Source organism: Sycon ciliatum, chromosome 13 (genome assembly GCF_964019385.1).
Source record: "Sycon ciliatum chromosome 13, ocSycCili1.1, whole genome shotgun sequence".
NCBI classification, from domain to species: domain Eukaryota; kingdom Metazoa; phylum Porifera; class Calcarea; order Leucosolenida; family Sycettidae; genus Sycon; species Sycon ciliatum.
Window position 1 is genome coordinate 11,159,438 of NC_088655.1, and position 15,383 is coordinate 11,174,820.

The 15,383-nt window shown below is 43.0% G+C and overlaps 1 protein-coding gene across 1 annotated transcript; it reads left to right on the top strand.

Moving 5' to 3' along the window:
• Window positions 1-6,123: 6,123 nt before the first annotated feature.
• On the top strand, window positions 6,124-11,425 carry LOC135830013 (uncharacterized). The gene is made up of 4 exons (XM_065342401.1): window positions 6,124-6,306; window positions 7,357-7,512; window positions 9,007-9,147; window positions 9,957-11,425. The coding sequence occupies exons 1-4, from the start codon at window positions 6,234-6,236 to the stop codon at window positions 10,160-10,162; spliced, it is 576 nt and encodes a 191-aa protein (XP_065198473.1). The 5' UTR covers window positions 6,124-6,233; the 3' UTR covers window positions 10,163-11,425.
• The last annotated feature ends 3,958 nt before the right edge of the window (window positions 11,426-15,383 follow it).

A 15,383-nucleotide genomic window follows, 5' to 3' on the forward strand; every position in this document is an offset into this window, starting at 1 on the left:
ACCCCCATAGAATGCTCTTCCAGTTATGTTTCTGAAGTCCCTTTCTCCGAAAAGCAAGCCATAACAGGAATAGAATTTCGGCCAGGTTTTGTCTTGTAAGCACTAGGAAAGGCCATGAAAATCCAATCCGTTTCGCCCCACATGCATCACGGCTTGTCCGGTTCGAATCGCAGTTGAGGTACCCTTTTTGGACCCCTTTTCTAATCTGAAATTTCGCGGCACTGCACTGTGTACGATAAAATCACGAAACATCGCCAACAACGGGAGCTCGCCAGAGCCAGCGCCACCTTACTGGCCCACACTTGCCCAACTTGCCCAGTCATTAATTATTTACACCATAATTATTGCCAGGCGTGTACATGTGTGCTGTACATTTACATTGTACATGTACATGTATTTGCCACCATGTGAATCAACCATAAGTACAGCTGCAGCGGAGTCTTCAACTTCATCAGTCTACATAATGTAATTACTTGATACTTGAAGTGCTGCCTTTCATTTTTAGTTTAGCAATCTGCTGTAAGCATCCACTAGTAGAGACTGTAACAAATAACTGGGATTGGGGATTCCACCCCACAGACCCACTTGCCAGGCTCTCGTAATGCTTCAGTTGTCCATCTCCATCATTGCACTTCTAACTACATGTCCCATCGACTGAACATTAAAGAAATTGTGGGGTGGGCACCAAATTACAGTTAATGTGGCTGAATGGCTCGCAACCAAGTGCCAATCATTGTTCCGCATCTCCCCATCCCCCTCTCTCCCCTCCCCTCCCCGCGCACTCAAACTCAACTGTGCCTTCACTTTTGCGTCACAAGGGTGGGAAAAAGAGCAAGAACGTCTGAGTCTGTGCAGTTGAGTTAAGACAGCAACTCTCCACCTCATCTCTCTCCCTCACAGGTTCGTGCTTGGCAGTTGCACTTTATGACCGTAATAACTATTATTGTACATGTTGAAAATGGTTGCAGCGTGGCACAGATACTGTTGGCTCTTATCTACATGTAGGCCTGAAACGAATCCTAACTTTGGCGAACGAAACATTCTGACGAACTTTACGTTCCGTTGCCTCCCCTCATCCAAATTTATGTCCTTTTCTTTATAACAAACAATAAGAGAACGGCATGATGCAGTGACATATACGCTTTGCACTGCTGTCATTCGCACCTTGTAGATTTGCGCTCATGATGCAGTCATTTACACCAATTGACTTGAGGGTATATAAACCAATACTGGTCCGGATTTACTCGTGACTGTTTTGCCATGATTGCCTAGTGTGTTGAACCCAGTGTTATAACACATTCTCCGTTCTCTTAATGTTTGAACTACAGTGTACCTCTGCCTCTCGGTATTGAGCACCCTCTTGGACAGCCTGGAACCTTTCTGTTTTTCCCTTTCCTTATAATTATACAGGACTCTTAATGATTGTTTTACGTAACAATGAGGGGCAACAGATAAGGCAGTGAATCATCAATATGCGGAACCGGTGCAGAATACTGAATATGCATGTGCATGTATATTCAGTTATAAGCATAGTGTTCGAAGTTCGAACCGAAATGAAACCTTGAGCAATTTTACTGCCTGCAAGTTCGAACTTCGAACTAAAAAAAAAAAAAAGTAAATTATCGTATCCCTTCCCGAAGGGAACTCACGACGGCCGCTAACACCCGATAAACCCTAGCGGCAGATGCAGCGCCTAACGGTGGGGGTGAGTGGGCAAGTCTCACAACCACTGGCACAAGTGCCGAAAACGACCCAATTAGCTGCATCCATGTACCCCTTGTGCCTGGCCACAAGTTCCCAGTTGACTGTGGGTAGCAGCACGAACTTCGAACTTGCAGGCAGTAAAATTGCTCAAGGTTTCATTTCGGAGTAGGTTAACTTGGACTTCACCAGCGACTAGCTCTGCCGATTTATTGCGCAGAAATAGTGGCACACTAATTATACCATGCACTGGACATTAATAGGGACCGGCGGATTCTACTCGAAAAGGTGGCAGATTCTGCTCGAAAAGCAGTGAAAAAGCGCTTGAAAGTGCTACGTCACAGCATAGCAACAATTTCAAAAATTAAAAAACTGGATCCACTTGGATCCAGTTTTGTATGGATCCAAGCACATTTCAAGTGGTCTTACTCACAGCAAGGTGATGTAGCCAGTGAAACTGACTGATTTGGCTACAGGGGGCGGGGTTACAACTGGTGGCGAAGTAAAAGTCACTCCTGCATACGACATGAGTGGGTTGCTATGCACCCATATACTGAGGCAATAGCGAAGTCACACCTTAGTGAATCCAAAATAGAAATCTGATGTCAACTTACTACTCCCTGGCCGTTTTTGACGTCATCACTTTCAAGCCCTATTGGCACAACCATACAAACCTGATCCATTGTTTTATCCACATACCAAACATGCATGAAACTCACCAGAAAAAAAGTACTGAATACTGCCAATTTTTCTGCCAGCAGAATCCGCCGGACCCTACTGCCTGGGAAAATCATTGCATGATGCCCGACCACAGCAAGGCAAATTAATTGGAGTCTAAGAATGAGAGTTAACATAAGATGCAGCTGTGTATGTACTGCCCATACTTTTCTCAGCGCCAGCAGAGAATCAATTCGTTGACATAGGACTCGTTATTGGGGGCGACAGGAATCGGATTTTTCTTTAGACTGGTTCCTTTTCCATTTCCTCAAAATAATTATGAATAATAATAATGTAGTGCTGTGAATGACGTGCTCAAGCCACTGCTACAGCTCACAACACATCCAAAAACTAACGTCGCGTGCTCCACATCTCTCACTCTCTCATCATAACATCTTCGCTTCTCTTTATCAGGCCACCAGTAGACAGTGAGTTGTGTTTCAGATCAGGGCAAGCGTACATCTACTTGAAGATTAAAATCCGTTTCTCAAGTAGTAAATTCAAACTAACAACTACACAAACTGAAGACAACAACATCAAGTCGGGTGTGCTCCTTTTCGGGAGCAGCCTACTATCCCATCCTCTCCCGGCTGAGTGTCTGAAGTACGGACAACGGACAACTGAGTGTCTGAAGTAGTGGTTCAATAGAACCACCATTGCAAGTATGTTTGAAAATAGAAGCCGCTATATTCAGGTTCAAATTGTGACGCATACTTGTCAAATCGCCCAGGGAGCATGACAGAGCACTGTCGTCCCGTCCACATAATCAATGTGTCAGCAAACTCAAGGGCACCCCACGAGAATGGAGGTAGACGTGGCACGCAATGCAGCTGTCATTTTGACTCTGTAGTCGTCATGAAGAGAGAATACGCATACAATGTACAACGGACAACTGACAACTGTACAATGTACATGTATGACGTACTCTACTAGTAACTGACTTCTTTACACACCCTAATTTCCCATTGTCTTCAATCGTCATCATTTTATTTTTAGATCAATCACAATTAGACCACAACCATCACAGAAAGGATATACAATGTACAATGTACATACATGTACATGTAGCAGGTCATGTATTCTGTAAACACAGTAAGAGTTCAGTCAGATTGGGTGGTTTCACATGTACGGTAGGTTCACTTCATTTTCCGCCCTTCCACTGAAGTATTGAATCGGCCACAGATAGCGTACGAACCCTAATGCGGTACTGTGCTCCAGCACTTCAAGACAAGCATCAATGAAGGAACACAATAGTCAATACCGGTACGTTGCAAGGACCTTGGCTGCATGCAGCATGACAAAAATGTGTTGATAGGCTACACAATGCACATGTAACATACTCGACACTCATGCACTGTCGTGGACATATACATGGACATCCCGGATTGACAGGGGTGGGGCCGGCGCCCTCAGCGCGTGCAGAACGTCGTTGCATGCAGTGCACTTTATGTACTACTACTACTAGTAAGATCCGATGCGACCAGCGCGCTGCAGCGACATCATTGCACATTTACATGGACATGATGCATGTCTGTGTGTACTGTTTGCACACGGGTGCACGGCCTGGGCGTGGGGCCGCTACTGCGCTAGACGTGCGACCGGATTTCCAATGTCCACGACACTACATGTACATGACATAATGTACGGGCGTCGGGCGCATGCTGGGCTTTGGATTTGTGACCAAAATCCCGACCATGCTGACTTGTTGCGAATTGTTTGCACCTTTGGGAGCCAGGATGACGCATTAATTTTGTCAAAAAACTATCGCTGACTTGTCGCGAATTGTTTGCACCTTTGGGAGCCAGGATGACGAATTAATTTTGTCAACAAACTATTGCTGACTTGTTGCGAATTGTTTGCACCTTTGGGAGCCAGGATGACGCATTTGTCAACAAACTATCTGATTCCTTCCAATGTCATTTACACACCCGTACTGGCCTCAAATCTATTGCATTTCATAGGGCAGACAGCTTTCATTCATTTCCCAAATAGGGTCCAGCGGATTCTGCCGGCAGAGAAATTGGCAAAATTCGGTACTTTTTCATGCATGTTTGGTATGTGGATAAAGAAATGGAGCAGAATTCGAGGAATTGTCCGCCACAAGGTTTGTATGTGCATGTTTGTGTGTACTGCTCAGCATATTGATTATTGTGCGCACTGAGCACACTGCTTCAAGCCGGCTGCGCTTCCTCGACCCGTCTTGTATTAATGTTTGTTGCAAATAATGCCATGTCAGTACAGTAATGAATCAGCATCTCCTGAGTCCTGAGTCCTGAGTCCTGACACCTCATACATGACTGTACATTTTTGTACATGACATGATGTACAGTCAACTTCACTTATAACGACTACGGATATAACGACAATTCGCGAATAACGACAGAATTTCCATGCCCAGAATAAAGTCCATACTACCTGTATACAAGACTGTAATGAGACTTCGGGTATAACGACACTTCGCGAATAGGGACACTTTTCTGATGCCCCACCGAGTGTCGTTATAAGCGAAGTTGACTGTACTTGTAAAACCTCGTGATATTATGACGGCAATGTTGATGCATGTACTGAAGCTGTATACAATGTACATGTAGATGCAGCGCATTGATTGAAGGCGTACTTCTGTGAACACAGACGTTATGCACGGCGGGATGGCACATACATGTACATGTACATTGTGTTCCACCAACACCCTTGCCCATTCAAGCCCCTAGGCTCTCTACAAAGCGCACAACATTATGTACAGTCTTGTACATGTACATGGTGGTACATGTACAAGACTGTACATGATTGTGTGTACAGGTACATGTATGTACATGTATGTAAATACAAGTAAACGACTTACTTATACATACATGCACCCATATTAAACCATTATTTGCCGTAGCGGCATGTGGCAATAGCAGAGAACAAACGCTGGCAAGTCGAGGTACGCCTTCAACGCTACAGGTAAATGGAACAGATTACCTGGAGACGTCCGCTCCAGCACAACGCTGGAGACCTTCAAAGCTGCAGCAGACCCTACGCAATTGCTCGTTGACTACATGCAACAGTAGCAAATGCCATGCTTGACAATGGATCCGATTTCCAGCTGACTATCATTTCCAGTGCATACACACTTTTTTCTTTCCTTTTTTTTCTCTCTCTCTCTTTTCTTCCCTCTTAAGATCTTCGCTACCTTGTCATTGGAAAGAAATTCCCGTTTGGATTTTGCGAAGTAAAACAAAATTCAAAAAAAAAGAAAAAAAAGACGCTGCTGCATAACACAGTTGCATGTACAGTCATGTAGATATGTGGCTGTGGGACGGTGTACAGCAAGGAGCGGTACACATTGTCATGATACGTGTACATGTACATTGGGTGTCCCAATGGGTGGATATCAGAAATCTACCAACGGTCTTTGGCATTCAATGATTCATGGGACGGTACATCAGGCGGATTGGTTTACCACTGCATAGTATACATGTATATGCACATTCACATGTAAAAGTACATGTAGATGACATACATGTACGAATACTAACAGTTCTGACACTGGCGACGGTAAGTAGTTTTCCACAAAAAATCCCCAGTCATCATTCCTTCACCTTTCCCAAAGCATCACCGCAAAGTAGAACCTGGTCTAGACCCGCCTACTAAGTTCGATAGTGATGAAGATCTAGCCCTTTGCCAAAGTATTCTTCTGTCCTTTCCCTATAAAAGGGAGAAAAGGGTCTTCTAAAACTACTCCTCCCTTGCATCTTTCAGCAAGTATATTATAGTGGTGCAGGCAATTGCTAAGCTTTTCAGACTCTGATATTTTCTTTGCACGAAGAAGGATGGCCAACAATGTTGTTGTTTCCCTTGTACTGGCGGCGGTGGTGACCCTTGCGCTCCTGATTACTGTTCATGGTGAGTTTCCAGGATTTATCACCTACATGTACATGTATAATTATTACCTCGTTGCAATTCATTTTTTATAATCGGTAGGTTGTGGGAACGTTTATGTACATGTACATGTACATATCTATGATCGCTTGAATGTAGGGACGTTATCAATATTACCCTACTGCCGTCGAATACCCAAACCGTGCATTTAGGAGTGCGCAGCCCAAACAGGAACCTGGCAAATGGCTGGTTTAGGAAAAAGGAAAGTTTCGGAGGTCCCGCTTTTTGTACATGTACAATGTACGTGAACAGAGTAGAGAGTGTTTCGTATGTGGGCATTACGTTGGAAATGTCCTCGTCAAAACAATTTGGTGGCACTGCGTTCTTCCGACTTCCGCTTACCCAGGATTTCAAAACAATACTGAGGCGTGTGTTTCTTCCCCCAATGTACATGTACATGTAATATCGGACCATCGCGTAACATAAAGTCCTGGCGAGATTTCTACTTCAACAAAGTGTTTTATTTTCGCGAGAGAAGGTCATGATCACCACTGGTCTGGCCCCGCCCGGGGCACAGAAACAGCTCCATTCCTGCTCAATTCCACATAAGTTATTAACTTGTAAATCACCATTGTATTCGACCTGAAGAGTAATGGAATGAAAGGTGCCCTATTATTCAATATTGGAAAGCGTTTTGAATCTCGTGCGAAGAACGGATTAGTTGTAGCCAATTTGTAAGTATCTCCCTCTCCCCCCGCCCCGAATCTCGCTTTCCTGATGGGAAGGGTTAAAGTTACAGAAGCACAAAGAACATTAACGATGATATTGCTCAGATGATTCGTGATAAGGCCACTGCACATACCCATCCGTACAATGTAGTAAGCACTGCCCTCCTTAGGGTATTGATGAATATATTTTCAGCAAGGCCTTCAGACACTTTGTTCAATGTATCTGATAGGAGTAACATTAATTTATGGTGCCTATATTTCTCTTCACCTCACACATCGTATACGCGTTACGCGTTGCCAATTAGTTTTAGCTTACTGCGTGCACGTTGTCTGTTTCCCCACACAGCTGTACCAAAGTGGTACGAGCAGTCCGTGAGTGACAGGCTTGGAAATAGCCGAAAAATCGACACCGGAATTTGGCGGGAATGTGACGAGCTGAACGTAGCAGGACGCAGGTCGGCTACATGCACAGCATTCAAGATCACAACACCAGAGTTTCCAGGTAAGCGAGCAGTTTGAGATGGAAGTGCACTTGCGAATACTGCACGGTGATAGCTCTGGGTTAATTTCCTACCACTCCGCGTTGTTCCATCTGTTTTGCATGTATTATTATTTTCTCTCCTCAGTTTGTGCTGCTTCATAAGCTGTTGACTGTTGACTCCCTAGATTTAGGCTTAGGCTTGTGGAGAATGCAAAATTACAAATACAAAATTAATAGCAAATTTCTTGAGGGAAAACAATCAAAACTTATTAGGCTGGGCAATCCCAAGAACGAGACCACGACCCAGAAAAAAGATAAAGGCCTGATTGACAAATGCTGGTGACCAAACGTCATGCAGAGCTGGCCACCATTATCAATGTAATCATTACGCGACGTTTTGGTCTCATTTTCATATCTATAGATATCATGCCTCTTTGTGTGGTATACTTCTAGGGTACGTAATTCCTGCTACGGAAAGGACCATATAGCCCGATGGAACGAGATCAGCACGGGCAAGATCTGTTTAGTTGATTGCCGTATAATGCACGTAACCATCCGTGAACAGGATATCCACTCGGATTGTGCTGTAACTTGTTGAAACAAAAAATGTTGAAACAAGTTACTGCATATTGTCGATGGTACCACTAACTACTAGTATGCAACGTATGAAGTAGTGTAACAGGTGCATGTACAACAAGAAGAGGAGTTAACTATTTCGTTGCGACTCATCCAGATGTTTCCCATGGCTGTTGCCTGATGACCGCCTCGTGCATGAAATTCCGGGCGAACAACGAAATTTTCATCCTCTTCTTTCGGTTGTAAAATGGTGAAACGAATATTCGAATATTCAAACATTCGTTCGGTTTGTCGCATTCGAATATTCTTTAAGTCGCATTCGAGTACTTCGAAGTATTCGTGACGTCACTTCAAACGCAGTGCATGTGCATACTGGACTGCCAATGTTGCACATAACATGTATGAACTTCGAAGTAGCCTTATGTGGTGGTGCATTTTACGTGGCACTACCGTTTGTCATACCTAATAGTAACGACAATATCCATCAAATGACTGAGAGGAGGGCATGTGATGTCATCTGTGCCACCAAAAGAATATTCGTACGTTCGTTCGTTAAGCCAGAGAATATTCGGCTACTAGGTTTTGACATTCGTTTCACCTAAATACATGTACATATAGATGTGCCTTTGTGCATCGAGCACACTATTGATCATCATAGAATCTGTCTGTTTTACATTTGTACACTGTGCACGTACATGACTACAGGTTCATGTTGTTTGGACACAAGTATTTTTCAAAGTGTAACTGACCACCATAGGAACTATATAATTACATTCTATAATACGGTACAGTCAGAAAGTGTACCAACTGGGCACACAACTGACAGAGTACTGAGACATTCTATATGTCCATTTCATGTCTACAAACATGATTGGTTCAATATCCGAGTACCAAATAAAACATTGAGTATATGTTGATTTTTTCTATTTCTGAATTCAGCCAGCCTCCGTTCGGCTCAGTCCTTCTCCCTTACAGCCACAATATTCGCAGGTATAGCATTGATCATCACCTTGGTCATTGAGTATGACAGCACAAAGGTCAAGCTCCTGCGGCTGCCTCGCATCTTCTTCTCTGTATCTGGTACGTATGGAGAGATAAATGTCCAGACAGGGAGGGAGACAGAGAAAGAGACAGAGACAGAGAGAGAGACAGAGACAGATACAGTTGCATAGACTGAGATACAGAGACACAGAGACAAGGAGAGCGCGAGAGATAGACAGATAGGTAGATAGATAGATGGATAGATAGAGGCAGAGACCAAGCAGGGCTGGAACCGACTTTAGTGACGTACTCTGGATTATTTTGAAAGAAGTACAATCTAATCTACAGGTGCATATGCTCGAGCAAACATAGATGTGTTGTAAGTGTGCAAGTTCGTTCTGCATTAGGATAAGCCGATCCACGTAATATGCATGGATTCTGAACTAGCTCCGCAGTCATGTGATACCATTATTCACAACTTCATACCCAAGGCCAGTTTGCAGTTCATCATTCTAACACCCAACCCCACTACTCCTGGATCCTGTAAGGTATTTGCAATGTCTTCGTCAGAAGGTTAATATGCATTTTTCTTTTCCATGTGGAACTATTATACGAGCATAAAATATCTTCTTGTACAAAAGGTGCGGCATTCATACTTTACATAGCTATTATTGTACAAAAGGTGCTAATCATTACACTACATTGTAAATTGAACAAGAATAGGAGGAATAGAAGGATGAAAATAGTGTTTTTTTAATTCGAGTTTCACGCTCTAAGCGATCATCACAAACAGCATTTTCAATTCAGGAAAATATCTACGGATCTTTAGAATGGTGCCAACAATTTTGAATGTATGTCCTCCTGCCATGCTTCATTGTGTATTGTTATCTTTCTGGTTATTTACTCAGGTATCGCGATTGCCATTGCCGCTCTCAGCTTCGTCGCCTTCATCAGCCAGGATACTAATATCCAAACGTCTCGCCCCAGCGGGGCCGCGAGCTTTAAATCAAGTTACGGTGCCAGTTTCATCATCGCATGGATCACGTTGGTTCCAGCCTTCGTGGCAGCCTTGCTGGCACATGTCCATCATACTGCGAAAGCTGCTTCAGCCTAATTGAGTAAGAGCAATGTGAAATTACTGATGGAAGATTCCCTGGGGCTATTCAAGAAAACGGCACTGTAGCCTAATCTACAAGAATGTTTCTTGTTTATATTTGAAGTTTCTCCCAGGGCTATCAAGCAACATTTTCACCGCAAGCTAATCTCTGCTGTTTTTGCCTCGAAATCCTTCTTTTTCGGAAACATAGAGTTCTTTACACACATACATGTACATGTACACTGTACATGTCGACATTATAGGAAATGCTTACAGTACAATTAGACCTCCTTGTAGCTACATGTACATTAACACTGCTGTTTCCGACACGCTTGTTTAAATATTATAAGAATATTAGTATTATTAATATTATAAGAATATCTCTTAACTCGTTTCCATATGTCCTTTTCCTTTCTACTTTTATTTTTGGCTCAATATCCGAGTTTCAAATATATTTTGATTATTTGTTTTATGAACAATCTCTTTATCTTTCACAGAACTCGTTTTCTCCGGTGTCAAGAAAGGATACCGCTGAACGGAACACTTGATTATTTGCTATGGTTCGTGCTTCCGTGATAACCGAGTAACTATTAAACTAGTGTCCAAAGCATGGTGTGCCCTGTTGTACTCCTGCACACACTTCTCTGTTCCCCACTCTATCAATCATACACGACTTTATAACGCCTTTACCCATACCCATACACGTACACGTACATGTCATTCGAATAGTGCACTGAGCATTCGACTACAACCACTGTGCCATTGATACTCTAGCACAATTTTCCTTTCTACTCTACGTTAACCAGTCGCAGTCAATGCTGCCCTCCTGTATGATTTTCAGGGATGCTATCCTTGAATTCCTTTCTCCTCCTCCCTTGAATTATCGCACAGTGTAAGCGTTTTTCGTCTACCCGCCGCTGTTCAAGCCCCAGACTTTCCATATTTCTGCCAATTTAACTCTTTTGTACACATACATGAAAACTCACTCCCTCCACTGCTACTCGCCTTGTTGCGAGTATCAATTCTCACTTTTGAATTTCATTTCCATAGCCACCCGTCGCATTAATATTTTCTTCAGTTTAGCGGTTTCTTCCGGATGTTGTGCGAAAGCTAGTTTGACGTAAATCATTATCCACCATTTTTGTTTCTCCACATACATGTACATGTACTTTCTATTGTACATGTACTAGCCCATTGTTTATTGATTGTCCATCACAGCCTTAGTTGGCTTCCATGATTTGCTTGTTCCTCGAAGTAAAATAAAGTCGTTACACATGTCGATTCCGCTCGTCCTTTTCTTTGCAAGTCGAAAAAAAGAATTCATCAAATTTCTTATCTAAGCATGCAAATACATGTACATGTACATGTACACAAGTCCAAACGTACATGTACATGTACACGTACATGTAAAATGCATTGCCTGTGGTGTGCAGAGGAGGAGGGAATGTAAAAGGTAGCGAAAGCAGCCTAAACCTTTCAAGGAACTCGCATGGTTATAAATAAACCTTTCAATATACATGTACATGTACATGTACATGTACATTGTATGATGTGTCCTAATTGTACATGGTTGGGTGGGTGTACATTTTAGGGTCTGGCGGATTCTGCTGGCCGAAAAATTGGCAGCATTCGATACTTTTTCTGGTAAGTTTCATGCATGTTTGGTATGTGGGTAAAGAAATGGAGCGGAATTCGAGGAATTGCCCGCCATAAAGTTTGTATGGTTCTGCCAATTTCACTGCTTTTCGAGCAGAATCTGCCACCTTTTCGAGCAGAATCCGCCGGTCCCTAGACTGTACATGTACATACATGTACATCTACGCAATTATACGTACATGTACATGTACACACACTCGAGAGGAATCAAAAGCATGTACTGTACATGTACATGTACATATACGTATAATTGCGTTGATGGATGTGCAGGTAAGATACTTGACTACGGAAATTTGCCTCAACCGTCGATCACCTCAAAAGGACTATCTGACTATAATAATAATACACGTGCATGGATAATTTTATACAATGTACATGTACATGTACATTTTACATGCAAGAAACTCGTTGAGATGCACTTGGTAATACGCATGGGCGGGTAATGCTAGTTATTTGCAGCGATAATGCTAAAGGGAATGCTCAAAATAATTATGAGGATACAATGCCACTTATAATGCTCAAACTATTCCATAATGCCAGTTTGAAACTTTGAAAAGTCGATTTAAGAAGGCCGTCTTGGATCAAGGCCAAACCGTAGAAGAAAAAACCTTAAGAGAGCATGTCTGAGAAAACCAGAACATAATGTGAAATTCGATCTCTCAGATTTCGCTCAAATTTTGCAAGTAGATTTGCTTTGGGGTGTAGATCGAAATTCCAAAGCCCGCGCAAAATCTTTTGAAGGGAACCATAAAATTGGCATACCCCTCAATATTGGCCCAATATTGGCACGATTAATGGGTCTACAAACGAGCCACGGCACAGCGTACAAGGACAAGCTACGAACAAAACTCCATCAAGCCAACATTACCTAACCTTAGAAGAGTTCTTGGGGCAGCACCACTTAGCCACGCCAGCATCCCAGAAGACGATGGCAATCATCCTTTGACGCCACAAATGAACGTCTTGAAAATAGCCAAATTACAAGCGCTGATAAAACAGCGAGCTACGTCCTCAATTAGCAAACACTATACACCGGCAGATAGTAGAGCACCTCTTCTAGCACTGGGGACATGTCCCCCATTCATCCTTTTTGGGTTTTCTTGAAATAAACAATTTTGAATTTTTCAACTCGAACATTCTGAAATACGTCCAAACTCATACCTGCGCAGGAAAGCTCGCCCCTCCGCGACGTCTAGTCATCAATTTCTACTCCAACACCACTCCCAACGCTGCAGAACAAGCTGTTTTGTTGACTCTGACAAGGAAAAGTAGCGGTGATCACTTGTCACTCCAAACGACAAGCTTCTCCTTGCGCCACCAACATTTTTCGGTGCAACAGATGATGCAAAAGTGACTGAATTTTGCGCGTAGTTTTTGGATTTTACTGCAAGAGGAATGATGAAATCACGTGCCTCGTGACGTAAAATAATGCTTTCTGGTGCACGACACAATGCACCCGATCACGGTCGTTCCTGAGGCGTTGTTTGAAACGGACCATGAGGGAGGAGGTAAGATTTCATTATATTTCTTGCATGGTCTGCTCAGAACATGCAGAAACTATCGTTATAGCGCTAGCAGTATTGCATTGGCAAGAATTCTTTGAGATATTTCCTCTTCCAGTAAGAACAGGGATGCATTTGTTCACACTGACCTCGCTCATCCCGACCATGGTTCAACAGGAGCTACGGCTAGTTTACATGCTGATGATCCACGTAGATCTGCAACAGCAAGGAATGACCGTGGTCCATGCCATCAAGGTCGCTTGGAGTTGACCAGCACACGTCCTACACTGGTTGCATGGGTATGTGACGCGCCCAAATTAGTCAACAGTCCGAGGTGGTATTTCCTAGAAACTCGTAACCAGTAGGAGCTCACACATTTTTGAGAGCTTTTTCTGACTAAGTTGTGGCTGCTGAAGACGATAAAAGTATCAGCAAGTCTGTACAGTTGTCCGTTTGTTAGATATGGCGATCTCCCGCTGCGTACGGAAATTGTACATGTACTCGAACCCAGATATTCTAGAGTTTAGTGGGTTTCTGCATAGAGAGTCCGTTTTAGACTCCAGTTGGTGGCAGTCAGGGAAGGTACACCTCCCTGGTGGCAATAAAACATCATTCAGCTGAATACATTTAAAAAAACAAAAAAGTTTATGCAAAATTACTAAGGACTTGCAAGGTCAGTGCGAGCAACTGTACAAACACGATCAAATTGATTTTCATGCGAGTCTGTGGCATGGCTGTCAAACTTTGAGTTGTGTAATTATGTGGCGCTCAGTCCCTGATACAAATTTAGTGTTGGTGCTACAAAAAATGTAAAGTACATTGGCTGTGCCATGTACTTAAGCGCAGCAGCAAGTAGAATACAGTAGCAATGACTCTGAGCCGACATAATTATAATACAAGTGAAAAGACAACCAAACCATTTACATGTCTGTCTCAAGCGGCGCAGCAGCAAAGAATAGCAAAGAGCGACCAAAATGATATACAAGTGACACAACCAAATTATTTACATATTCAGCAGTTTGCAAGATTTGAAGTATTTACATGTACATAATTATAGCAAACCAAAAAAGCTCTGTTCATGACGCAGTAAACACATGCATCAGAGTTTTGCTCGCGATCCACAAGACAGCAGGATGAAGTAGGTCAATACAGCTCTTGGATTTCAGTGTTGATGTCGTCATCATCATTGCAGCAATCACGGCCAGCTCCATAGGAAAAGCCAAGTCAACATGCATATCATCATATCATCAAACTAAAGTGGGGAAATAATATCAAAATAAACAATTAAACACAAAAGCAATAAAACATTGGTCTTATTGTTTTGACCAGGTGGTGATCAGGGAAATCAACTCAAAGTCTTCTCAAAACCAATTTGTGAATGATTGAACATGTGATAACTCGCTCGGACAGCGTTCCGGTTAGTCTCGTCTGGCTGGATCGCTAACCTCGGAACGTTTGTGACAAGTATAGTCACGGCTGGTACGGAACGCAACTTCACCCAATCCTAATCCCAACACACACACACCAACTGATCTCGTCAGAGCAGAGAATATGTTCAGTGTTTGGAAGAAGAGCACCGAAAGAACCCCTCGCTAAAAGCAGCAGCATGCTATGATATAACACACTGTAGAAAACAGCAAGCAGCGGCAGTAGCGATAGTACTTGCTAAACATGCAGCTAAACTGCTACTTTGTCCTCTGCGCGGAACGGCGATCGGACACGCACACGCACACACATACACGCACAGGTCTGCGTGATCTAGAAGCGGCGGTCATCATGATAACTTAAATATGCAAAGTGTGAAAGAGTATTAGAAAGGGGCGAGACTAGACCCGGCGTCTAGACTGCAATAACCTGATTAAAAGCATTGCCAACCAAGTGATCAAGTAGGTGCACTCACACTCATCCACACCTCGCGTGCTACTACTATATTGCGAATTCATAATTACATTGTATTGCACTTTCTACCGCAAGTGCACAGTCGTGCGCTTCATCTATTGAAAGCAGCCAAACCTATCATCAAGAGTACATAACTGTTCCAACTACGCAAGACATAGTGTGTCCACGTTCTACGCACAGTA